At 47.8% G+C, this 27292-nt stretch overlaps 1 protein-coding gene across 1 annotated transcript in view; it reads left to right on the top strand.

Annotated features, from left to right (window-relative positions):
* The first annotated feature begins 9511 nt into the window (after nt 1-9511).
* The window catches only part of SYT13 (synaptotagmin 13), a 42168-nt gene continuing 24387 nt past the window's right edge, over nt 9512-27292 (top strand). Inside the window, exon 1 of the mRNA XM_027562581.1 lies at nt 9512-9816. Coding sequence (XP_027418382.1) covers nt 9634-9816 — 183 coding nt within the window. The 5' untranslated portion in view covers nt 9512-9633. The remainder of the gene's footprint in view (nt 9817-27292) is intronic.

A 27292-nucleotide genomic window follows, 5' to 3' on the forward strand; every position in this document is an offset into this window, starting at 1 on the left:
CAGGCGGCCAAAGTATTGGAGTCAGCATCAGTCTTTCCAATGAATATTCAGGACTGATTTCCTCTAGGATTGACTGGTTGGATCTCCTTGCTGTCCAATGGATTCTCAAGAGTCTTCTCCAGCACCACAGCTCAAAAGCATCAATTCTTCGGTGCTCAGCTTTCATTATAGTTCAACTCTCGCATCCATACATGACTACTGGAAAAACCATAGCCTTGACTAGACGGACCTTTGTTGGTAAAGTCACGTCTCTGTTTTTTAATATGCTGTCTAGGTTGGCCACAGCTTTTCTTCCAAGGAGCAAGCATCTTTTAATTTCATGGTTGCAGTCACCATCTGCAGTGATTTTGGATCTGTACTGATTTGATCACTACTAACATAGCTAGCATCACTTCATGGGAAATAGATGGGGAAACAGTGGAAACAGCGTCAGACTTTATTTTGGGGGGCTCCAAAATCACTGCAGATGGTGACTGCAGCCATGAAATTAAAAGACGCTTACTCCCTGGAAGGAAAGTTATGACCAACCTAGACAGCATATTCAAAAGTAGAGACATTACTTTGTCAACAAAGGTCTGTCTAGTCAAGGCTATGGTTTTTCCAGTGGTCATGTATGGAAGTGAGAGTTGGACTGTGAAGAAGGCTGAGCGCCAAAGAATTGATGCTTTTGAACTGTGGTGTTGGAGAAGACTCTTGAGAGTCCCTTGGACTGCAAGGAGATCCAACCAGTCCATTCTAAAGGAGATCAGTCCTGGGTGTTCTTTGGAAGGACTGATGCTAAGGCTGAAACTCCAGTACTTTGGCCACCTCATGCGAAGAATTGACTCATTGGAAAAGACTGTGATGCTGGGAGGGATTGTGGGCAGGAGGAAAAGGGGACAACAGAGGATGAGATGGCTGGATGGCATCACCTACTCGATGGACGTGAGTTTGAGTGAACTCTGGGAGTTGGTGATGGACAGGGAGGCCTGGCGTGCTGCGATTCATGGGGTGGCAAAGAGTCGGACACGACTGAGTGACTGAACTGAACTGAACTGAACATAGCTAGTGGAGGTAATGGAATTCCAGTTGAGCTATTTCAAATCCTAAAAGATGATGCTGTGAAAGTGCTACACTCAATATGCCAGCAAATCTGGAAAACTCAGCAGTGGCCACAGGACTGGAAAAGGTCAGTTTTCATTCCAAGCCCTTAGGTTATGCTTCAATAAAAAGTTAAAAATGACACACACTCCTTAAGGATTCTGTTTTAATGTAAATCATAGTTTTCATTATTTTTCCCATATTTTACTGACCAGAGCTTTGTGAAATCTTTCTCAAAGTTTCTGAAATGTGTTAGTACAGATAAAACGCTCAGAGCCCTGCCTGACATGCAGGAAGTAGTTCATAAACGTTAACACTGTTTCGTTTTGTATATATCACAATGCATCGCCTGTGACCTCTAGGCTCACTTTCTTTACGGCAGAGGAAGAGCTTAAATACACTTGCCTAACAATTTGATGGCAGAATCCTAGACTTTTATAATTTCCTTCAGCACTTTGAAGGTAACCTGCTAGTACTTATTTTAATGGAAGTCCTGAAAGCAGCTTATCTGTATGGGTCTTTCCAAAGTACTCACCTTTGTTTTTATAGAACTAACTCTGCTTCTATCTCACTGTTGTTTAGTTGCTAAGTCATTTCCAACTCTTTGTGACCCCATGGACTGTTGTCCGTCAGGCTCCTCTGTCCGTGGAATTTTCCAGGCAAGAATACTGGAGTGGGTTTCCATTTTCTTCTCCAGAGGATCTTCCAGACCCAGGGATTGAACCCGAATTTCCTGTGTCTCCTGCATTGGCAGGTAGATTCTTTACCAGTGAGCCACCCAGGAAGCCCCTCTATCTCGTTAGTTGACATATTATATACATATAAATATGGAGAACAACTGGCATGAAAAGATTTGGAGACGAACACAGCAATTGGACTGGAGACACTGGAGTAATCTGGAAAGTTGGTTCTGTGGAGGCTGGATCAGGAAGCTATCACCATGTTAAGTGTTAAGGTCCCCAGGATTGACTCTTATAGGATTTTAATGGCTAGCGCACTCACCAGGCATTACTGAAAGTTCTCGGTGAGGATGTCTTAGGGAGGCAGGAGTAATGATCGAAACCAGTCATATGACTTCGGTGCACCAGGCTCTGCGCTGGGTGCTTTCCAAACCCTCCTAGCAACCCTGTGAGGCACAGAATATCATCTACACTCGAAGCTCTGGATGTGTAGCAAACACTCCAAAAGTCAGTGGCTTAAAAGGACTCCAAACCTTCCTTCAGCTCTTAATTCTGTGGGCTGGCACTCTGACTGGGCTCAGTTGGGTGGTTCTTCTAGTGTTAGCCGGGCTCCGTCATGCGTCTGCGGTGAGCTGCCGTCAGCTGCACGGCTCAGCTTCTGGGTGGGCTGTGGTCATGCAGACGCCTGGGCCACTTGCTCTCTCATCCTCCAACAGGTCAGCCTGGGCTTCACATGCTGGCTGGTCAGGATCCCACGACAAAGAGCAGAAGCATGCAAGGTCTCCTTAGACCTCAGAATCAGCACATGTTTCCACCAGTCTGTCAGCAAAATTAAGTCACAAGGCCAGCCCTGATGAAGAAGTGAAGCAAGAGACCTCCAGTTTTTGGAAAGCCATAATATTGCAAAGAATGGTGAACACAGGAAAGGGAATAATTGCAGCCACCTTTGCAAATATACTACACTCATTATATAAATGAAAAAAAGTAAAGCTCAAGCAAGCTAAGCTGACTCATCTATCCAGGGTCTCTCAGTTCATAAGCAACCAAGATAGAATAATACATACCTGTGTGACTTCAATAGCTACCCTTTCACTAAGCTAAGCTGCTTTATTGAGAAATTAAAGGGTCTGGAGCAAATAGAATCATTTTAATTCTTAATATTCATTGAGTATCCTCTATTATTTATACAGCACTATGCTTTTTGGGCTCCAAAATCACTGCAGATGGTGACTGCAGCCATGAAATTAAAAGATGCTTACTCCTTGGAAGGAAAGTTATGACCAACCTAGATAGCATATTCAAAAGCAGAGACATTACTTTGCCAACAAAGGTTCGTCTAGTCAAGGCTATGATTTTTCCAGTGGTAATGTATGGATGTGAGATTTGGACTGTGAAGAAGGCTGAGTGCCGAAGAATTGATGCTTTTGAACTATGGTGTTGGATAAGATTCTTGAGAGTCCCTTGGACTGCAAGGAGATCCAACCAGTCCATTCTGAAGGAGATCAGCCCTGGGATTTCTTTGGAAGGAATGATGCTAAAGCTGAAACTCCAGTACTTTGGCCACCTCATGTGAAGAGTTGACTCATTGGAAAAGACTGTGATGCTGGGAGGGATTGGGGGCAGGAGGAGAAGTGGATGACAGAGGATGAGATGGCTGCATGGCATCACTGACTCGACGGACGTGAGTTTGAGTGAACTCCAGGAGTTGGTGATGGACAGGGAGGCCTGGCGTGCTGCAATTCATGGGGTCGCAAAGAGTCAGACACGACTGAGCGACTGAACTGAACTGATGCTTTAGATCCTCACAATATCTTCATGAAGTGGAGATGATTGTGTCCACTCTACAGATATGGAAATCAAGGCTCAGAAAGCTTGAAGTTTTAAAAACTATCTGCCATTGGATCATCGCTGTCTAGTGTCCATAAAGACAAAGGATTAGAACCTCAGCCCATCACATGATTATATGTCATGACAGAAGCTTGGCAGCCCTCCCCTGCATGCCCACTGTGGCCCCCAGTCCAATCCACCAGCATCCACTTTGTCCCCCTCCAATCTGTTTGCAATACGGCAACCAGAGGAGCTTTCTTCAAGCATAGGGTGGACTATATCCTGCTGCCCCGCCTGAGAACACACTCCGTCGTGACCCACAAGCCCGGTGCCCCAGCCCCCGTCTCTCCCTTTAGTCTCATCTCACACAGAGCTTGGGCCAGTTGCGTGCTGGAACTGCTCCTACTGGTGAATGCTCGGGAATTTGTTGGCGGCTGGAAACTGACCACAATAGGAGTATTTACACCAGAGAAATCAACAAATGCGAAAAATCAATTCCCCCCTCCTCCAGAGTTGGTTGACCAGCACACTGCTGACTCTCGCCCAGCATGCAGCTCCGTCACAGGGGCCTTGCCTGTACTCTTTCTCTGCCCAGAACACTCTTCTTCCTTCTTTGCTGCATGAGCTTTAGTCTTTTAGATCACTGCTTCCTCTGTGCTTAGTCACTCAGTCGTGTCTGACTCTTTGCAACCCCATGGACTGTGGCCCACCAGGCTCCTCTGTCCATGGGGATTCTCCAGGCAAAAATACTGGAGTGGGTTGCCATGCCCTCCTCTAAGGGACCTCCCCAACTCAGGGATCGAACCCAGGTCTCCCACATTGCAGGCGTATTCGTTACTGTCTGAGCCACCAGGGAAGCCCACTGTTTCCTCTGGGAAGCCGTCACTGGTATCTCAGAATAAGTCAATCTAGACCTTGAACCTTTCCTTCTTAGCTTGTATCACAGTTGTCATTTCACATGTACTTGTGTGAGGAATGATTACTGTCTGTCTTCCCTGGGGGAATGCAAACTCCATGGTGAGAGGGACCATGCCAAAATTAGGTTTTTGCCCCCTAACTTTGCTCTTTCATGGGCTTCCCAGGTGGTCCTAGTGGTAAAGAATCTGCCTGCCAATGCAGGAGATGCAAGAGACACGGGTTTAATACCTGGGCTAGGAAGATCCCCTGAATCTTCAAGCTGGCTTGAAACTCAATATTTAAAAAACTAACATCATGACATCTGGTCCCATCACTTCATGGCAAATAGAAGGGGAAAAAGCATGAACGGTGACGTGTTTTATTTCCTTGGGCTCCAAAATCACTATGGACGGTGACTGCAGCCACGAAATTAAAAGACGCTCAGTCTTTGGAAGGAAAGCAATGACAAACCTAGACAGCATGTTAAAAAGCAGAGACATCATTTTGTCGACAAAGGTCCATCTAGTCAAAGCTATGGTTTTTCTAGTAGTCATGTAAGGATGTGAGAGTTGGTCCATAAAGAAGGCTGAGTGCCAAAAAATTGAATACTTTTGAATTATGGTGCTGGTTAAGACTCTTTGGACTGAAAGGAAATCAAACCAGTCAATCCTTAAGAAAATCAACTCTGAATATTCATTGGAAGGACTGATGCTAAAACTGAAGCTCCAATACTTTGACCACTTGATGCGAAGAGCCAATTTATTGGGGAAAAAAAAACCCTGATGCTGGAAAAGATTGAAGGCAAAAGGAGAACGGGGTGGCAGAGGATAAGATGGTTAAATTGCATCACCAACTCAATGGACATGAGTTTGAGCAAACTCTGGGAGATAGTGAAGGTCAGGGAAGCCAGGCGTGCTGCAGTTCACGGGGTCGCAAAGAGCTGGACACAGCTTAGCAACTAAACAGCGAAAATAGCTCCTTCACTGAGCACAGTGCCTGGCACGTGGTAGAAACTCAAAAACTTTCTCGAGAGAATGAAAGCACTAGAGAAGAAGTCCTAAGCTCTGGCTCCTGGGCCAAGACTACTTTTGTTTATGCTTCTCCTCTGTACTTCCCAATCTCCTCTGTCATATTATGAGATGTCATGCTATCAAATTCTGACTGATCAACGGGGTGAAAGGTAGGTACTGTTTTCATCCATGGCCTCGGAAAGGTCACAGATGGTCTTCAATCCCCTCTCTTTCCTCTGTCTCCATGGCTGAAAGCAAAGGAGTCTCAAGACAGAAAAAGCCCAGATTCCTGATTAGAGATGAGCTGCCCACCCAGGTTCTCTGGCCTTCCTTGAACTGTGATAGAAGCAAGATATACTTTTATTGAGTTAATCTCAGAGGTTTGACGTTACTTGTTACTGCAGCAAAATCTAATCTACCCTGATGGAAAACACCTTCCCAGCTCTGCCATTAACTCCTTCTACCCTGCAACCAGCCACAATCTCTCCAGCCTCCAGGCCTCCTCTTAGTAAAATGAGGGAATTCCACACAGTGATCTCTGAAATCCTTCTGATGCTAAAATTCAGTTGTCCTGCTTCTAAGTTTCTTCCCTCCTGCCCAGCACTATAGGCAGACATCATAAATGTTTGCTAAATAAGAGTACCTCCTATATTTGAAATCCTTTCCCCAAAAGCATTTTAATATCTTAAAAATTCAAAGCAATTACTCAGAATACTTAACAAAATTCAACATCCAACAAGTAAAATATGCATCAAAATAACAATGGCATTTCATCAAGAGGCTGGGGAATCTTCAGAGATCTACTCCTTGGCCCTCCAGAAGTCCCCCCCCACCCCCGCCCCAACCACCACCGCTTCCCAACCCGAACATCCTGCTCTGTCTGCACTTGGCATTCTGGTGGCCCCAGCATTCCAATTATTTGCAAACCTCATGCTCAGACTGTCTTAGTGTTCCACTCTGTCAACTGCCTTTCTCAATAGTGATGATCTCATTTTTCAAAGGATCCCACTAATGCCTTTTCTTAGAGAGTTGTCATTAAAGGCTGCTGCCTGGGTATCAGTAACCAAGAAGCAAAAGTCACATCTTTGATGAGATGTAGCCAAGGTGACCCAGGGCCCTAATGACTTAACTGGGTTTCAAATCTCCAGAGGTCTAGCTGAGCTCTGCCATGGGTTCACTGTGTGTGAAAGAGGCAAAAGGCACTCTGTTCTTCTTGGACTGGAGTCCCTCTTCCTGTTAAAAATGAAGGTCACTGCAGCTGCTAACATCTCAGTAACCATAGTAACAAGGGACCACATGACAGATGTCTGATCCCCATCAGAAAATGTCTGATAGTAAGTGTTCTTCATCCTTTTCCTCACCCCCACCCCAGATCTTGTTAGGTGGCATTGAGGGTCTCCCAGGGGAGCAGCTCAGGCATGGGAAGTCCAGACTGAAAGCATTAATTAAACCTCTTATTTCCCCAGGACATTTTGCATCGCCAGGCTCAAAAGCCAAGAAAGCCTCCCAGGGAAGCTCTTTTGAGAGAGAATGCTAAGTCTATCACCCGGGAATAAAGCACTTCAGCCCCACAGATGGCAGCAAATGAATCTCTGTAGGAAAATATGCCTGGGCATACAGCAGGTACAAAATAAATACTTACAGAAGAGTCCATTTAATCAAATGGAGCTCATTTAGCAAATGGGATTCCTTTCAAGCCACTGGAAGTCCTACATGAGATGTTGAACCATTCACCCTTTCAACAGTTACTGAGGGCCTGCTGAACATACCAATGGGTGACAGTATGGAAGCTCTAAAGATATTCACTTGCTGACTGAATCCAATTGTCCCCTGGAGTGTCTGGGGCTCCAGGGAAGGTTGGGAAGTGTGTAGAGGGCTGGGATGACATCAGAAAGGGCTCTTGATTCAACTGGAGTCTCTCGAGTTTATTACTGGAGAAACTGTGGAAGCTTCTATGTGTGTGAGTGACAAGATCAGCTCTGCATTTCACAAACATCCCTTTTGATGCCCTGTAGAGAAATGAGTTGGTTGGATGGCATCACCGACTCAATGGACATGAGTTTGAGTGAACTCGGGGAGTTGAACAGGGTGGCCTGATGTGCTGCAATCCATGGGGTGAAAAAGAGTTGGACATGACTGAGCGACTGAACTGAACTGAGAGAAAGGATTAGAAGGAGACAATTGCTTTAACCAAAGAAATGACATTCAAGGACTGATAAACCCAGGCCTTAAGAGAACTGGCAATTTCTGCTTCTTTCCTCTTGGAAGCTGGCTGCGATGCTGTGAGAAGCTCCAGTCGCATAAGGAAGAACCCAAGTGCTCCATACACAGCCCAGTTGTGCCCTGAGCAATAGCCAGTACCAACCACTTGCCGTGAGGTATGCCATCTTGGGTGTTGCAGCCCAGCTGACCGTTGTCCCAGGAGATACCATGTTGAGCAGCAAAACTGCCCAGCTGAGCCCAGTCAACACACAAACCACATGAGAAGTCACAGAAGAATTGTTCTAAGCTGCTACATGCTGAGTTGCTTCAGTCACGTCCGACTCTTTGCGTCCCCATGAACTGTAGCTCACCAGAATCATGGGATTCTCCAAGCAAGAATAGTGGAGTGGTTTCCTTCTCCAGGGGATCTTCCCAACTCAGAGACTGAACTTATGTCTCCCACGTCTCCTGCACTGCAGGCAGATTCTCTACCCTCTGAGGCACCTGGGAAGCCCTCTGATAGAGTTATGGGTCTATTGTGCAGAAGTGGATGACAAACACTGGGAGGTATCAGATGTTGGTCACGTCTGCATCTCGACAGAAAAGGTCTGGCTAGAATGATCATAGGTTTGGGAGTCATCAGCCTCATGGGAAGCCTAGAGCCCTGTTTGGAACGAAATCACCACCAACACCCAGCAAATGCTCGCTGAATTAAATGAAACTTTCCACATAATGAAAATCACTGGAAAGCCCTGTTTGTGATCTGAGACAACCCTCCTCATGCCTGGAATTCTAATTTTCCCTCACTCTAAGCACACTAAATTTCTTTCTCTGGATCGAAGCATGGAATCCTAGCTGCTGCATTTGATACTCTTTATCCTTCTATGGTAAGTCCTTTCCTTTAGGGTGGCATGTGGACTTGAAACCTGCAAACTTGAGTTTGGATTTTTCAACCTGCCCTACATCCTCTCTGAGTCTAGGCTTCCTCATCTGTAAATGGAGATGAGAATACATGCCAATCTCATGGCTAAGGAAGTGCAGACAGATGTGAAAAGAATCATTGCAATCATCCTCTCCAGGACAAGAGAGGTATAGTCTCAACCCCAGACACAGCATCAATGCCCTCTCCCTGGTCGCCAGTCCCTCTCCCTGGAAGTAAACACATGGCAAGTTTGGGAGATGGGAAATCTCCAGCTTTTTGTGTTTGAAAAAGCTCATGCAGGCCTCGATTTTCCAAAGCCTCCTTGGCCAGAGGGTGAACAAAGCTTTTTTGTTCAGCCCTTAAGTCGTATCAGACTCTGCAAACCCATGGACTGCAGCATACCAGGCTTCCCTGTCCTTCCCTATCTCCCAGACTTTGCTCAAATTCATGTCCATTGAGTTGATGATGCTATCTAACCGTGTCATCCGCTGCTGCCCCCTTCTCCTTTTGCCTTCAATCTTTCCCAGCAGCATCAGGGTCTTTTCCACGGAGAGGGCTCTCTGCACCAGTTAGTAGTCTGATAAAACGACCCCCTATCCAGACAGAGCTGCAGGCCAAGGTTTGAGTCCTGGTTTGCCGGCTAACCTAACGCACAGTGTGACCTTGGCGAGCTCCTGTTCTTGAACCCAAGTGAACCCAAGAGTCCTACTTAAAGCTAAAGCGTGAAGGATGACTCGAGACGAGAGGACGATGCGCTCAGGTTCCTTCCACCTGAGCGGATCCACCTTGGGCCGGGGTGGGGGGTCGGGTCACGTGCTGGGCTGACGCGCTGCCGCAACAGCCAGCTCTGGGTCCAGCCTCCCGCTCTGACGTCCTCGGGCCGCCCTCCCTGCCCGCCCCTCCGCCCCTCCGCCCCTCCGGCGGCGGCGGTTGGAGAGCGGCTGGCGCGCCTGGACCCCAGGCCGGGGAGGCACGCGGCGGCGGGACCGAGCCCGGTGCGGGGAAGCGGGGCACCATGGTGCTGTCGGTGCCGGTGATCGCGCTGGGCGCCACGCTGGGCACGGCCACCAGCATCCTCGCGCTGTGCGGGGTCACCTGCCTGTGCCGGCACATGCACCCCAAGAAGGGAGTGTTGCAGCGAGACCTGGAGCCCGACCCGGAGAAGGCGAAGCCCAGCGTGCTGCGGGCCGCCCAACAGGTGAGCGGCCGTGGGCCTCGGCTTCCCCGGGGCTTGGGTGGGGGGTCTCCCTGGCGGCTGCGGCGGGGGGAGTGGATGGGAAGGAATGGTTGGCGTTCTTCTTTGCGCGACAGAGCCCGGCTGGGAGTGGGGACAGCGGACGTGTTTGGACAGCGGATGTGTTCAGAGGCCCTGGGGCGGGGGCGGGGGTCCCAAAGGCCTGGGGGGTGGGGGGGTGGCGGCTAGGGTACAGGAGGAAAGGGGCCAGCAAGCCTAAGGTGCAAGCATGGGAGTGAGTGGGAAAGGGGGCTTAGATAGAAATCGGAGCTGGGAGGCGAGTTGGAGGGGTGAGTAATAAGACAGGGAGGCTCTGAGGGTTTGGGGCAGGGGGCTGCGAGGCTTAGGGGAGAGGAAGAGGGGAATGACCGAGAAGGAGAAGCTCCAGGAACTGGGGAGAAGAGAAAGGGTGATAGAAAACAGAGTGGGCCCGTTGTGCCGCTGGCGCAGGGGAGCTCACTGACCGAGCTGAGAAGGGAGAGAGGGGGTGGCAGCCGGGGGCTGCAGTGGGAGCGGGGCAGGGGCGGTTGGGCTGGGGGTGCTGGGGTCTGGAGAGGCAGGTGAGTATGGAGGGCCTGGGCGACCCTCACCCCCCCCTAGCAGCCCTCAGCTCCAGCCAGCCTGAGGGAGTAGCTCTGAGCCCCCCTCCAACCCTCCACTCCCCACCGATGTGGCTGCAGATGTCTCTGGAGACGGGAGGGCTTTTATCTCCACATGAGCTCGTCCCCCAGGGCCTCTCTGGGCAGAAAATGGGTGGGGTCCCCATTGTACACTGCAGCCGAAGGGGGTCTGAGAAAGGTTTGGGAGGACTGCCCTACATGGGCTGTGAAGTCCAGGACATATCCCCAAAGTGGCAGAGGCTAAGTCCTCTGCAGACCTGGGAGGGAGGGTCTGGCCAGAGAGACTGGAGGAAGGCAGGCCCCCCCTGGGGAAGAGGGAGGTGACTTAACGACTTCCCTGGGCCCCCTCGATTCCTTCCAGGGCTCAGAGTTCCAGGACCCGCACTACAGAGCCGTGCCCCCGCCTTCCTTTTGCCAATCAATTATTCAAAAGCTCAGGCCCAGCTGCGGGGGCCCTGTCAGTCACTGTGAGAGGGGAAGGAAATGGCTGCTGTCCTTGAGGGACTTGGGATCCCAGCAAAGTGACATTGGTGCCGGCAGGATCCGGGGTCAGCTGGGCAGGGGGATGTGGGATCCAGGGCCGTCTGAAATGGGAGCAGCGGGCTCCCCACGGGGCCTGTGCGGGGGTCCGCGGTTGGGGGCTGCTGGACAAGCTCTTCTCCAAACATGGAGGCCTCAACCTCCTCTCCCACTCGGCACACTTGAGGGACAGCCATTCATTCTTCTGCCTTTCTCCGTGGCAGCTCTTCAGGCATTGTCTGTCCCCCACCCCCGCCCCTTCCCAGAAAGAATCACTGGGACCACTGTTGGTGCAAATGACCTCCGGGATCACTTCCAGCTCTTTGTCTTCTTGAGGACCAGTAGCCCAAGCAGCGGCCAATGATCTGTTAAAGACAAACCAGATCCTGTGTCTCCCGGGCTTGAAATCCTCCCCAGCTTCTCACTGAGCTTTTGAACAGACCACAGCACACCGTAGCCTGGCACTTGCCCGGGGCTGGGCTCTAAGTGCTGTACACCTAATGCAATTAGCCACTCAATGACAGACGTAGATAATGCGGCTAAGGTTCAGAGAGGGTGGGTGAGTTTGCCCAGGGCCACACAGCCCGAGAAGTTCCTGAGCCTGATTCTAAGCTGGTCTGGTTCTGGAGTCCGTGCTGTGAGCCACTCCACCCCACGGTCTTGCCTGTCTGGTGTGGCCCGCGTTTGCCTCTCCAGCCAAGCTCGTGTGAGTGCCCCCCATCACGGACGGTCTCAGCTCCCCTGGGTTTTTATCCTTCTTGAAGACGCCAACCCCTCCCATTTTCCTCTGACTTTTCACAGAGATGGCTCCTCCTCATCCTGTGGGTCTCCTTCTGTTTGCATTTCACCTCTTCAGGGGGAGGATTCTGCCCGTGGCCACATGTAACAAAGCCCCCCTCCCCCATTATACCCTCCATACTATGCCTTCTTATTTCTGTTTGTAGCGTTTGTGACAGTTGGATGTGATTTTTCGTATCTGCTTACTTACAATATTCATTCCCAGCACCTACTCAGTGTCTGAAACCTAGTAGGTGCCCAATGAGAAATTATTGACTAATATTAAGGCATCCCATGCCCAGCCATTGGAGATTATTGTCTGAGTTATTTCTTCAAATGTAGATATATTTTGCAACCCAGAGCTGGCTCACAGGGTCACAATAAATGCTTGTTGATATGTGCGTGCTCAGTCACTCAGTCATGTCCGATTCTTTGTGACCCCATGGACTGTAGCCTGCCAGGCTAATTCTGTCCGTGGGATGGTTTAGGGAAGAATACTAGAGCGGGTTTCCATTTCTTTCTCCAGGGCATCTTCCTGACCCAGGGATCGAAACAGTGTCTCCTGCCTTGCAGGCAGATTCTTTGATGCTGAGCCACCTGGGAAGCCCCTGTTGATACGTGAGACCCATCCATTCACATCCCTCACTTGGTTCCCTCAGTGATGAGGATTTGGGCACCTGGATGTGAATCTGTAGGTGTGAACGTGATGCAGCTGAGATCTCAGAATGTTGGTTTGGCTACCGTTGTGCTCAGACTGATTCAGCCGCTGACCCAGATAAAGTACACAGAGAAAAAAGACAGCATGTTGACATTTCAAAAAAAGTAAAGGGAGGTGGTGATAGGGCAGATGGCAGCAGGGCGAGGGGCTTGGCACATGTCGACAAAGAGGAGAAGAGTCTGGTAAGGAAGGTTCTCAGAAGATGCTTCTTAAACAGAGAGGGCATTGGGGCTGGGGAAGAGGGTTCTGGATTCCTGAACCAGGAGAACTGGGGTGTCTCTGTAAGTTGCTGGTTGTGGTTGCTGGAAAAAACTCCTTGGATTTCTTAGCTATGCCTGGGGAATCTAATTTCTGGCCATGAGTGGTCAGCTGAAGTTAAAGTTTATAGTGCTTTTGAAAAGAACTTGAAGTTTTCCTTGCAGGTTCTTCACCTGAGATCCACAGATCCCAACAGGGAGTCTGTAGCTAAAAATGGAAGGGGTTCATGGTCTTGGAGAGGAAAAAACTCCATTTTCATGAGCCTCTACCTGAAACTTAGCATTTTCTGTAAATAGGAGTATAAACAACACGTCACAGGAATATGAACAATACCTGTGACTTGGTCCTCAAGGGAAATCACGGGTAGTTTCAGAGTACCTCACAGCTTTTCGATAGTGTTTATGCTCATCCCTAATTCTAAATTATGCACTTATTAAATCTCCCGCGAGATCCTTTTATTTAATGAAAGAATAAAGAGGCACATGTGTAGCTATTTCCAAGATTGATTTTATTAGGTGGACTGTTGTAGTCCTGTGTCTTTTATTTGCTGCTTTTTCAAGCACTCAGAGGAGGTACCATAGGCTTCTCTAAACAACCGTAGAAACTCATCCAATGTCTCTGCTGAGTGGGAGGTGGCCAAGGTGCAAACTCTCACTGCTGTTCACGCCTCCAGCTGGCTTCAATTCATTCTTTTTCTTGGTTTTTCCGAAATGTACATCGTGGACCCTTTTCCTGCCTTCTTACACAATCCCTCACCCCCTCCGCCCCGTTGTGTGCCGTCCTTTATGGAGGGGGAGAGGGATTCAGTCTCACTACACCATCCTTGTGACCTGGGATCACCTGGGACCTCGTTTTCTGTTATCAGCCCAGCTTTCAAAGCTTGGTTATTATGCAGTGATGGCCGAATGCTTGAGCCACGAGACAGAGGAGGGTCAGATGTGGGATATGTGTATGTGATCATTTTAATTCACTGCTGCTGCTGAACCTATTAGTGACAGGCAGCAAGACCCATTGGTTCCGTCCCCCAGAATTTCCTTTTCATGCTTGTCTGCACAGGCTGCCTCTCACTGCATTTCTGGGTCCTTGCAGATGAAGCCCTCCTTTTGGTGAACCTACATGACTACTGAGCAAGCGGGGGAGCTGTCCTTCCCCACAGCTTGGTGCCCCTGATGCCTCAGCGTGACTTGGGTTCTGTTCTCAGAAAGCTTTAGTTTCAATGTGTGATTTTTCTTCCCATCTGGCGCTTATCTTGTTGTCCCCTTATGTGAATCTTCTCAGATGCGTCTCAGAGGTTCCCAGAGTAACCCTGCTGCTGTCCCCTAGCGGTCAAAGGCTTCCTCCTAGGGCCCCCCAGCAGTGGTCCCCAGGTCTCTTGTATCCACGTCTCCCAGCTCCTTCTGCTACTTACTACCAAACTCTAAAATCCTACCTTCTTTCCAGCAGAGTTGAGAAGCAAAGTGACTTTTGATGGAACACTGTGTTAGTTCATTCAGGTTATTATAACAAAATACCACAGAGTGGGTAGCTTATAAACAAAAATTTATTTCTCATGGAGCTAGAAGCTGGGAAGTCCAAGATCAAAGCTCTGGCCAACCCAGTGTCTGGTGAAGACCTGCTTCCTAGACTTTTGGCTGTAACCTCACCTGGTTCCCCAGTAGCTCAGCTGGTAAAGAATCCACCTGCAATGCAAGAGACCCCGGTTGGTTTGATTCCTGGGTCAGGAGGATCTGCTGGAGAGTAGATCTGCTGGTAGTCTACCCACTCCAGTATTCTTGCGCTTCCCTGATGGCTCAGCTGGTAAAGAATCCACCTGCAATGCTTAAGACCTGGGTTCGATCCTTGGGTTGGGAAGATCCCCTGGAGGAGAGAACTGCTACCCACTCCAGAATTCTGGCCTGGAGAACTCCATGGACCGTATAGTCCGTGGGGTCGCAATGAGTCGGACACGACTGAGTGACTTCCACTTTCACCTTTCACGGGGTAGAAGGGGCAGGAAGCTCTCTTCTGTCACTTTTATGGGGACACTAATCCCTCTTATGAAGGCTTCACCCTCACAGCTGCTAACCCCAATGCCCCACCTCTTAATAGCATCACCTTTCAGGTTAGGTTTTAACATATGAATTTTTCAAGGGGCATAAAACCAGAGCAAACACCTAATAGATTCGATGTTTTTAAGAAATAATTTAAATATGTGCTGTATTTTTATCAAGCAACATATGTAGAGTAGAGTCTTTCCCCCTCTCTGAGATTAAGAACTGTGTTTCATTTTCCTTGTACCTCTGACGATATCCAGTAGATAATAGGCACGTGACGGTCAATGTATATTTTGATTTAAATCATATCAGAACATCTGAAGAAGAGCGTAAAGGTACAAAGGAATGCACATGGTTAAGATTCCATTTCCACTAGATTTGAAATCAAGCCCATTTATGTCTGGGGTTTCCACTGGGGACAGGTAATGCCTGGGGCAGAGTGGGGAAGCTTCTGTTTATAAGCTCTGCCTCTTGACATGGTACTGATTACACAGCTGTGTCCACTTTATGAGAGAAAGCATATACAGCTCTACATTTATGATTTGTGTATTTTCTGAATGTAGTTATAATTCAGTAAAGTTCTTATCTGTCAAGTTGTGATGTAATGTTTATGAATACTGTTTTAGTATCAAGCCAGTGTTTTTTAATAGGAGGATTTGGGGGCTGTCATCAAGACACGGCCCTCCTTTTTGTGGTCTGTTATTCACCACCCCCCGGCCCTGTCTGCTTTCTGCTGCTACTCCTGCAGCTGCCTCCTCCCTCAGACCAGGGCCTGGGGAACATCAGTGCGGCCTGATTAATGCTTCTGCCTGTTTTCCTCTTCCTTAGACCCCTGGAGCAACGTCTTCTCAGAGTACTTGTCTGAATGTAGACTTGGCAGAGAGGATGGATCAGAGCCCCAGCACTACATTTCAGCAACTATTAAATTCACTCATTAAAGGTTAATGAACATATTCTAGGCACTGGGCCATAGCGGTAAAAAGACAGGTGTATGCTCTTCCTTGTAAGCAAGGAAGCAGACAATGAAGCCAGCAGTTGTCATTAAGCATATCACAGGTGAGGTTCAGGGGGCCATGGGAGACCCTTAGGATAGGCACCTCCAACTTTGCCCCAAAGTAGGGCTTGTCTCCAGTTCTTGTTGGCTGCCCTGACGAGGTCTCCTGGTACTTCAGTGATCACAGGAGGCCAACATGAATTGCTAACCCCGCTCCTGGAACTGATTTGACCCTGGACTGCCGGAAGGCCTGACCTTGGATTCTCAATCCTTTTAAAGAGTTGATTTCTTAGCTGATCTCCCAGCCGATAAACTCTCCTATTGATATAAACAAACAAAAAGTATATCCGTTTCCATAGAGTAATAAAGAATAGTGATAGTATAGCTAACGTTTATTGAGTTCTTGTGTGCCAGGCACTATTCTAAGCTCTTCAATCATATTAATTTTATCCCCACAATAGCCCTGATATATGCATACTTATTGCATCCATTTTACACATGGAACTTACTCTGTAGCAACTTATTCCGTAGCAGAACTGGGAATCACATTTAGGAAGTCGGGCTCCAGAGTCCACATCCTTGTCCACTAGGCTGGAGATTAGCAGGAAAAAAATAGTCAAAATTTTACTTGAGCCACTGCATTTCCCCAGGTATGGCCTAAAAGTGTCTACAATATATGGATCTTTGCAGGTCAGTTTAAAACCTTTCCCAAAGCTTTGGCTGGCTTCTGTGCCTCTTGCATCCTTTATGCTTCGAGCACTGGGTGCGGCCCCAGGCCCTCCAGAGAAATTTACACAGTAAACATGTTTGGGCTGGTTGCTTAGTAACAGGGAAGACAGTATGAATTTTGCATCAAGAAATCAGCATGGATTATTTCAGGGAGATGAGCACATGCCCACTGGAAGCACTAGGCTCTTTGAAACATACTGCGGACCTTTGGTCTGTGTCCATTGGTCCTTCTCAGTGACAGGTCCCAGACCCGTCCCGTCTTATTCCCTCTCTAGTTTCTCCTCTGGTTCAGCATGTAGATAATTCAGGCTCATGGCTCCTCTCTTCATGTGACTGACGGCTCAATAGCACCTTTTGTTCACTCCAGCAGAAAATGCTGCTGCATCTTTCGACATTTTTAGATTTTCAGATACTGGCCCAGATTCCTCTCATGTGCCTGGAGTACAGGAAGAGAAAGAGAGAGACCAACAGAGCACAGTGGGAGAAACACCCGAACTAGAAATCAGATGGGCTTAAGGGGGAGGCAGAAGGAAGGGGAGAGACCGGTAGGATGGGGAAGCTGCAGACCCAGAAGACAAAGAAAGGAGGCAAGCTGAAAGGAGACCGACCACCCCGGAGTCAGAAGGAGAAAGCAGACTCTGTGTGGATGATCCCCGTGCGTGTTATCATCGTCACCTTCCTTATCCTTTCCCCCCAAAACTTTAGTCCCTCAAGGGTCCCCATCTGCTTCACCTAGGTTCCTGGGGGCTCTAGAAACTCAGGTCTAGTTGAGGTGGCATTTACTACTTCTCAGCGACATTTCTTCACATGGGCATCACTGGGCCAATGTGATGCCAGGAGGAGGAGCCTTGATTGCTTACCATGTCTATTCACTGCACAAAAATAGACCTTCCCACTGAGGAGTTCCCTAAGTGCTAATTAAGAAAAGGGTGTTTTAATTGATTCATATTATAGAACATTCCTAGGAGAGTTTTACATGGTGTTTAAGGGCATTGCAGTGATTTATAGTGATATTTTGGGAACCTGACTGATGTTTGGGGTGGACTCGGAATGCATTTTAATTTTTCCCATTTAAAACAGTGGAATGCAAGTGACTGCTCTCTGAAATTCACTGGCCCGGCAGGCTTATTTCCATGAACAGATTAGAGTCAAAGAATGAGGGGTGGTTGCATATATGAATACATGCACACATGGATGTGAATATGTATACGTGCATATACAAATAAGAGAAAAGGGGAAGAGCGTCCCATGGAAAATCTGTGAAATTGAGTCTTAACCCATCTGGCGGAGACCCTAGGGTACTTTGATATATTTCATTGACTCTGCCCACCCTCCTCTCGTTAATTCAAGACGTACTTTTCCTTCATAGAAAAACTGAGCAGGATGGCAGAGAGCAAGAGAAGTGAGGAGAAACACTGAATGACTGACTGCATGAGTCATTGGATGGACGGATAGATGAATGGGAAGGAGACTCCTGGGGCCACCGCCTCTGCTTGCAGCCAACGTAAAAATCACAAGCACAGAAATAAAAGCAGGAGAAGGTGCTGAGCTTGTGGAAGAATCTCTGTGCTCACCCCCAGTGACAAGGCAGGGCATCAAGACAAGCCTGGAGGGTGTGGAGTCTTCCTGCCCTTCAAGCATCGGTTCACACAGCTGACATTGGAAACAGTTTTAAAAATCTTCTATTGCAAAGACCAATGAGATAATACCCCGGGGGAGCACATTTTACTTGGAAAATCATTATAAACCACACAGTTTTGAACTTGCTGCTAAAAGTAGCCTGATGAAAGGGATGTGAGTTATGGAGGCAGCATAGTGAAGACTGCTTTTCAAACAGAATTAAGATTGATACTTTCATGAGTTCCCTGGTGGTCTAGTGGATAGGATTAGATTATTTTACTGCTGTGCCTGAGTTCAGTCCCTGGTGGGGGAACTGAGATCCTTCCCATGAGGTGCGGCCAAAAAAAAAAAAAAAGAAATAAAGAATGATGTTTTCAAGAGAACTGCATTTGAAGATGAGGAGGTTGGGGAAGAGTGGTTTGTTTGGGCAACTAGATGACTTATTAGGAAACAGTTGCAGAATGAAGCTGAGAATAACTTCAGTGAGCTCTAAACTCCTGTGTTTCATATCCGAACCCCCATCCTTTCTCACAGTGCACCCCCCAAGCACCTTAGATGGTGTTTTTGTTTCCAGCACAGTCAATTCACAAAGAAAGGGCGAGGCTCCCAGAAAGACATACAGTGAAGGCAGCAATGGCACGAGAAGAGACGAAACTGCCAGGGAAAACATCAGCGTGGTCTCGGGGCTTTGGGGCATATTCCCTGCAGATGCATGATCTAATAAGTTGCCTACCTCGCGAGTAGGCTGAATCCATTAAGTAGCGACATGACTGTTGCTCTTCCTGTAACAGCCTCATTACCAAACTCAGAGAGACAAAGGATCAGAGGATGAAAAGGAGCGAAGAAGAGCGTAGGTATCTCATTGGTAACCACTACTTGGTAGACTTGTGTGTATTTGGATATTCACCAGAATGAGTTTAAGTAAAAACAGTCTAGTCTTTGAGACCATGTAAGAGAGGAAATTGCCTCTTAGAACGAAAATGCTCACTTCTTGATCAAATCGCTGAGATGTAATAGGAAGCAAATTAGACTTAGACTCTAAACCTGAATTTATTTTCTTTTTACAATTTTATTTATCTTACGGCTGCACTGAGTCTTCATTGCTGCACGTGGGCTTTCTCTAGTTGCGGCGAGCAGGGTTACTCTCTTGTGGTACATGGGCTTCTCCTTGTGATGGCTTCTCCTATTGCAGGGCGCGTTGCATGGGCTCTGGGCACACAGGCTCAGCAGCTGTGGCGCACAGGCTTTGCTGCTTTGTGGCATATGGGATCTTCCCAGATCAAACCAGTGTCCCTGCATTGCAAGGCAGACTCTTAAACACTGGACCATCAGGAAAGCCCCTAAACCTGAATTCAACTTCCAGTGTTTTCCAGCTAAATGACCTTGGCCATTCTGAATCCTGCTTTCTTCACCAACAAAACAGAGGTGATAGCAATAAGGTTCTCCACGGTAATATTAAACACTAAATGAGACAATACTTTTGAACACACCCAACACATTCAGTGCCTGGTCTCTCTATTCAGTATATTTTAGGTATCTCTGAATCCTTTAGGATATTTGTTTAGGTATCTCTGAGTCCTTTAGAGATAACTGAATCCTAGGATATTCATTCATTCAAAAAATACTTCCTCACTCTGTAATAATGTAAATGGGAAAAGAGTTTGAAAAAGAATAGATACACGACTGTGTGTAACTGAACTGCTTTGCTCTATGCCTGAAACTAACACGAGGTTGCTAGTCAGCTGTTGTTGTTTAGCTGCTAAGTCATGTCTGACTCTTTTGTGACCCCATGGACTGTAGCCCGCCAGGTTTCCCTGTCCATGGGATTTCTCAGGCCAGAATACTGAAATGGGTTGCCGTTTCTTTCTCCAGGGAATCTTCACAACCCAGAGATCAAACGTGTGTCTCCTGCATTGGCAGGGGGATTCTTTACCACAGAGCCAACAGGGAAGCCCTAATCAGCGGTACTCCAGTATATCAATAAAAACCAAGTACAACAAATCAAAACAAACCAAAACGAAAGACTTCTTCATCACCTATTATATGCAAGACCCTGAATTAACACTGCTGCTGCTAAGTCGCTTCATTCGTGTCCGAACTAGGGACACTAAAGTGACCAGGCAGACAACACCCTTGACTTCCTGAAGCTCATGTCCTCGGGGTAGAGAGCTTCATCACACGGTCGTACAAATGGATATAAATCTAATGCTATTAGGTGCGGTAAGGTAGGTAAGAGTTCTCTCAAGAAGTGATAACTCATTAGTGCTCTGATCTTAACATATTTGGAGACTTAGTAAAGAATTTTGAGCCTAAAATATATACCCTTTATACACACATACTCAATTCTTCGCAAAGCATATGTATGTTTATACGTTATATGTACATGTTGCCCTACTGTTATATCATGTACATGATAAAACATACACAAAATGGACCTTTTAAAACAGTAATGTAAAAATAAATTATAAAATGAAATTCTGTTATTTTCTTCCCATACCCCAAATGAACTGTCTTGCACACCCCTGTGGCGTAAAGTTAGTGTCATTTACTAAGTAAAGGTACTGGAGTTGAGGACTTGAAGTATTCTCGGCATAGGGTATGTGCAAAGGCCCTGTGGCAAAAAGAAATATCACTAAGGAGGGACTGAAGGAAGGCTAAAGTGGGTAGAGCTCCAAGGGTACAGGAGAGAATAATTGCAAGTGAGCAAGGCAGGTCCGGCCAGAGAGCACCACACAGGACCTCTGGGCCAACAGAAGTGTCGGGCTATTTTCCCAAGAGCAATGGAAGCTACTGAAAGGTCTTAAGTGAGATGTGACATAGTTGGATTTAAGGCGCAGCATCATCTTGGATGGGAGAAGACTAGAAGTGAGGAGACCAGGGAAACTCTGGACAGAGACCATGATGGCTTGGACCACTGTCATTGTGGCAATAGTTTGGAGAGGTGTTTAGGAGATAAATTGACTGGCTTTGCCTCTGAGTTGGCTGTAGGCTTCAGGAAGAGGGAGGAGTTGGAGTTGGGGATGAGAGCTAAGGGTTTCACTTAGGGTGGTGGTACCACGTGGTGAGACAAGGATGAGGCTGTATATTTTAAGTCGTGAGTTCACTTTTGTGCAGGGGAGTGTGAGGAACCTTTGTGCTATCTCCATGAAGTGGTTCTGCAGGTCTGGAGCTCACCCTCTGGGGGGGATGTATATTCGGGAGTAGAAAGCCCAGCCATGAGCATGGCTGAGACCACCTGGTTAGAAATCAGAATGAGAGGGGAAAAGGCCCTGGGAACAAGTCCTGAGGAATGCCAGTGTTTCATGAAACAAGGAGGGGTGGCCAGAGAGGAAGGAGAAAACCTGGAGAATGTGATATCAAAATACTAATAATGACAAGAGAAAAACTTTTGAAGAAGAAGGGAGTCACTGAAAAGTCAAGTAAGATAAGGCTGAAAAACCCCATAGAATGAAACAATAAAGATCCTCAGTGACCTTGGAGATCAACAGTGACCTTCAGTGGGCTGATGGGGCCTCTGGGAAAGGGGTGTAGAGGGGCGGAAGGTGATGGAGGAGGACAGTACCAAGTACAGGCAGTTCTTCTGAGTTGCATGGCTGCCAAGGGGTGGAGAGGGCTAGGGCCTGGCTGAGTGAAAGACAGAGGTCAAAAAATTATGGAGCACCGTTGGAATCTGATGGGAAGGAGCCAGTTGAAAGAGAAGAATGAATGTTCAAGAGAGAGGGAGAGAAACAGACCGAAAATAGCTAGGGTAAGGCTCTCATGTGTGGGGACGGTGGCACAAGGCTGGGATGGAAGGACTGATCCTGGAGGGAGGGAGAGAGGGGAACACCTCCCGCAGTGTCACAAGACACTGGATGGGCCACAGCATCAGTGCGGAGAAGAAAGGCATTTCCATGGGTCTGTTAACAGGACACTAAGTGTCCAACTAGTCCATCCTAAAGGAAATCAATCCTGAATATTCATTGGAAGGATTGATGCTGAAGCTGAAACTCTAATACTTTGGCCACCTGATGGGAAGAACTGACTCATTGGAAAAGACACTGATGCTGGGGAAGATTGAAGGCAGGAGGAGAAGGGGACAATAGAGGATGATATGGTTGGGTGGCATCACCGACTGGATAGACACGAGTTTGAGTAAGCTCTGAGAGCTGGTGATGGACAGGGAAGCATGGTGTGTTGCAGCCCGTGGGGTCACAAAGAGTCGGACACTACTGTGCGACTGAACTGAACTGAACTGAACTGAAGCGTCTTTTGTTCTCTTGGTTTCCTTTTTCCTCTATGAAGGCAGTCAGAGGAGACAGAGAAATTCCAAAATGTGAGCTTGAAGGAGTAGTTAAGGAAACAGTAAGATTTCTGGGAAGTACTGAGTTTAAGGTTGGTGACCATGACTTTATTATGGAACCATCTGCCCTGTCGCATGACTCTTCTGTGGTGCCCAGCTACTGGATGCAGACACCATCCAGTGATTGACCTCGAGAGATCAGGGAAACAATGGGGAGGCGAGGGAGATCTTTAGACTTTGAAAGGGTGCTGTTGACATCATGGCCCAGGTAACTGAATCAGGAAAGTTGCAAACTGCAGAAAGAGGAGAAAGAGTAGAGGCCTCCGAGGTCTGAAGATTCCTTGGGTTTGGAAGAACAGCTGAGAAGGGCTGGTCCCGTGGCTGGCCATGGGCACCCTGAAGGCAATATGCCCACCAGGGTCAAAGGTGCCAGAACCATCCCTTCCTTCCTTCACAAGGCCTATAGGGGGCAGGGTCAGGGCACAGAATTTGAGTAAGTAATTGACGGACTTAAAGTTGTTTCAGCTAGCTCTCCACATCCACGGATCTGAAAGGCCGACTCTTCTATGGCATTTTATATGAGGGACTTGCTTATCTGTGGGTTTCATGTCTGAAGGGTTCCTGGAACCAATCCACCAGAAATCCTAAGGGATGGCTACGTTCAGAAGGCCAGATGGATCAGCAGCTGGTTAAGTCAGCAGTCACATCAGGTCAGTTCAGTTCAGTCGCTCAGTCGTGTCCGACTCTTTGCGACCCCATGGGCTCCAGCATGTCAGGCTTCCCTGTCCATCACCAACTCCCAGAGCCTACTCAAACCCATGTCCATCATGTCAGTGATGCCATCCAACCATCTCATCCTCTGTTGTCCCCTTCTCCTCCTGCCTTCAATCTTTCCCAGCATCAGTCTTTTCTAAGGAGTCAGTTCTTCGCATCAGGTGGCCAAAGTATTGGAGTTTCAACTTCAACATCAGTCCTTCCAATGAATATTCAGGACTAGTTGGATCTCCTTGCAGTCCAAGAGACTCTCAAGAGTCTTCTCCAACACCACAGTTCAAAAGCATCAATTCTTCAGTGCTCAGCTTTCTTTATAGTCCAGCTCTCACATCCATACATCACTACTGGAAAAACCATAGCTTTGACTAGACAGACCTTTGTTGGCAAAGTCATGTCTCCGCTTTTTAATGTGCTCTCTAGGTTGGCCATAGCTTTTCTTCCAAGGAGCAGGCATCTTTTAATTTCATGGTTGCAGTCACCATCTGCAGTGATTTTGGAGCCCAGGAAAATAAAGTCTCTCACTGTTTGCATTGTTTTCCCATCTATTTGCCATGAAGTGATGGGACTGAATGCCATGATATTAGTTTTTTGAATATTGAGTTTTAAGCCAGCTTTTCCACTCTCCTCTTTCACTTTCATCAAGAGATGAAAGGTTTTCTTTAGTTCTTCTTTGCTTTTGCCATAAGGGTGGTGTCATCTGCATATCTGAGGTTGTTGATACTTCTCTCGGCAATCTTGATTCCAGCTTGTGCTTCATCCAGCCCAGAATTTCACATGATGTGCTCTGCATGTGAGTTGAATAAGCAGGGTGACGATGTACAGCCTTGTCATACTGCTTTCCCAAATTTGAACCAGTCCATTGTTGCATGTCCGTTCTAGCAGTCAAGTGTCATACGGTGTTTCTGGAATTCTTTATTGTAGGGAAACAAGAGACTAAAAGAGGAGTGCCTTGAACCTGTAACCTCTGTAGCCCACAGGAGGATCAGGCAGGGGCCTGGCTCCCCTGAGCTGGGAGCCTGGCTGTCCCAGTGGCTTAGAGTCTGGAAAGCAGAGTCAGCACCACTGGTGTGCTTTCCTTACTCTGGGCTGTGGCCTGAGATCTGGGCAATGTCAACTGCATGGACCGCCCCAAGGAGGCACACCAGGGCCTCGGCTCCTCAGGAGGAGAGGAGAAGGGGTGGCTCTGGCTGACACTACCGCTGGAAAGAAATGGGGTTCCTGTGACTCCCATGGGTGGCCTTGGGAGGACGCGCTAATTGCAGCAGCACGTGAAATGGTTAATGCATTAATAAATAGTATGAATAATCAAGTTGTCCTTATAATGATTCTTTTAAATGACTGAACTTCACATACAAGATGTATGGAGGGGATGAAGCACTTGGGCTTTGGGTTTCAGTTCCAATCTGCCCCTCACTTCCTGTGTGACGGTGGGTTAGTGACTTAACCTTTCTGTGCCTCAATGTGACCATCTGTTAACTGTCACTGACACTGGATTGTCATGAGGATTCAGTCAGCTAATTCGTATAGGACAGTGCCCAGAACATTAGTGCTGGGCCGGAAAGCATCCAGAACCACTTTCCAGATCCTTCTCCCTGCACCCCCACCCCCAATCCCACCCAAATGTACCCCATTGTCTATTCCCTGTGCCCTTGTCCCAGGGGCCAGTTCTAGGCATGTGAACATTGCCCAGTTGCTCCTGGCCCCAGGATATTTCCAATGACTTGTTAGTTTCCTTAACCTTCCACACCTTTGTCAATATCTGCTTTATGAAATTCCCCTCAATTACCTGCTTTGAATGCGCCATCTGCTCTTGCCACAACCCTGTGGATAAGGTGCTCAGTCAACGTTAGCTACTGTTACCAACCTTAATAAATAATAAGAGAGGGGGAGTCAGCGAGTCAGGAAGAGTGTGTACAAATTGGCAAAGGTCAGGGCCCACATGTTGAGCCCTCTGTTTGCTCACAGCTTGATTGTTTAGAAACCACTTTCATTTTCTGATTTGATCTAGTATGATGCTTTACCACTGAGCCACCAGGGAAGCCCGTACAGAAAAAGAGAAAACAGTAGGCGCTCATCTCTAGGGTTGTGTGAGGATCAAATACAGTAAAGTCTGTTGCGTTTTGCAGAGCATCTGGTGCAGAGGAAGAGGTGGAGAGGTGGCAGCTGTATTGTCCTGTCCGGTTTTGTGATGTGACTGATGGAATCAATGCAGACACCACCTACATACAAGGTTCTCTGGGTGGGATCTTGCCACTCTGTGGCAGCCCGGTGGAATTATTATTTTAAAAATCAGTTTGAATTCTGTGTCCTCCAGAAGTGTGGGGATACTGAGAGCACTCATGGTCCCTCCTCTTCTCACGGGGCTTAAGGCTTTGGTGGTACCCATGGTCCTCTGAACACACTGCAGACTTTCAAGCTGCTGCCTTGACCCAAAAAGCCCTTCTGCCACTTCTCCACTTGTCAGAATGCTGCCTTGGATTTGGGGCTGGGGGGGTGCAGCAACCAAAATCAGAGTCTCTGAATCATCGTGAAATCCTGTTTTCACTCCCCCAACTCCACCCTGTAACTCTTCCCCCAGGTAATGTTTGATGGGCTCCTATGTACTCTATCTCATATTTAGCTGGTCTCCTCCCCTCAAATTTTAGCTCAGGAAGCCTTTCTTGATTTCATATTCCTAGTGGACACAACCTCGTCACCATCTGTCCCTGTCTTGAAAGGACTTCTTACCTGAGATTGCTTTTTTGCACTAACTGGTTTCTTGTTCCCACTCCACTGGAAATGCCCAAGCCACGAGAGAATGATAGGACAGTGTTATTCCTGAAGCTGATAAGTATCTGGAGATTTAGTAAATGTTGAACGAATGAATGAATGACTGAAAGTAAAAAGTGAAAGTGTTGGTCACTCAGTCGTGTCTGACTCTTTTGTTATTGCATGGACTGTACCCCATCAGTCTCCTCTGTCCATGGAGTTATCCAGGCAAGAATACTGGAGTAAGTAGCCATTCCCTTCTCCAGGGAATCTTCCTGACCCCAGGATTGAACCCAGGTCTCCTGCATTGCAGGCAGATTTTTTACCGCCTGAGCTATCACGGAGGCCCTGGTGAATCACTAGCAGCAGAGAAAGGGTTTTCTGTTATTCCCAGTTGTGGTTCATTCCTGCTGGTTTGGGCGAGGTGCGTTTACCTGGCTGATAGATAAGCCTAGCTGGCAAGTCTACCCCACAATAAACCCCCTAGTGTGTTGCCTTAGATCCAGCTATGGGGCAGGGAGTGTGCTAAGTCAATCACAGACTGGCCTTTTTAGAATTTAAAATAATCATGGAAGGGAAAGAGACCAGCAGGGGGTGAGTCTCAAGGGAAGGGGATTTAAGAAGGCACAGATCTATAATAAACAGAAGAAGAGGTGTTGGAAGGGATAACAAAAGATGTGTGGTGGCTGGGTTACCATGGAAACACTGCAAGGCGCCTGGACTGGAAGACAAGCTGCTTCTTCAAAGAGAATTTCGAATTTGCAAGTTGAAATAAACCCTTCCGCCAGGACCTGACCCTGTGGATTCACCCATAAGTAGCCAAGAACTGGAGATCCTGGTACGAGCAGCTCCCCAGGAGCTGTCTACCAGACAAATAACTGTTTGTTGGAAGCCAGGAGAACTTGACTGAGAGGGAGGTCATACCTGTGAGCAGCTCACCTTATCTCTCGACCTTGCCTGGAATTCTCTGACCTCCCCCAAACCAGAGGGTTCCCATGTGAGCTTCAGGGACCACCTGCATCATAGTCACCTTAGGAAGATTCTTAGATGCACAGATTCTTTAGGATCCAGCTAGGACTTCTGAGACAAAGCGGGGAAGGAACCTGGGCATCTGAATTTTACATTCCCCCAGGTGCCATTTCTACGGGTTGAAGTGTGGAACAGTGCTCAACCCTCTGCCTCTGACTAAAGGCACGCAGGGGTGGAGTAAAGAGTGGTGCAGCCGGGCAGTGGTCCAGGCATCAGTCTAAGGGGCACTAAAGTGCGGGTGAACAAACGGTGATTCCAAGTGTGACGCGGTGGTAAAGGGCTGCAGGCACAGCGGAACAGTTAAACAGAGAGCTCTGGCGGGGCCAGCCTGGGTTGAGT

Source organism: Bos indicus x Bos taurus, chromosome 15 (assembly GCF_003369695.1).
Source record: "Bos indicus x Bos taurus breed Angus x Brahman F1 hybrid chromosome 15, Bos_hybrid_MaternalHap_v2.0, whole genome shotgun sequence".
Lineage (NCBI taxonomy): Eukaryota > Metazoa > Chordata > Mammalia > Artiodactyla > Bovidae > Bos > Bos indicus x Bos taurus.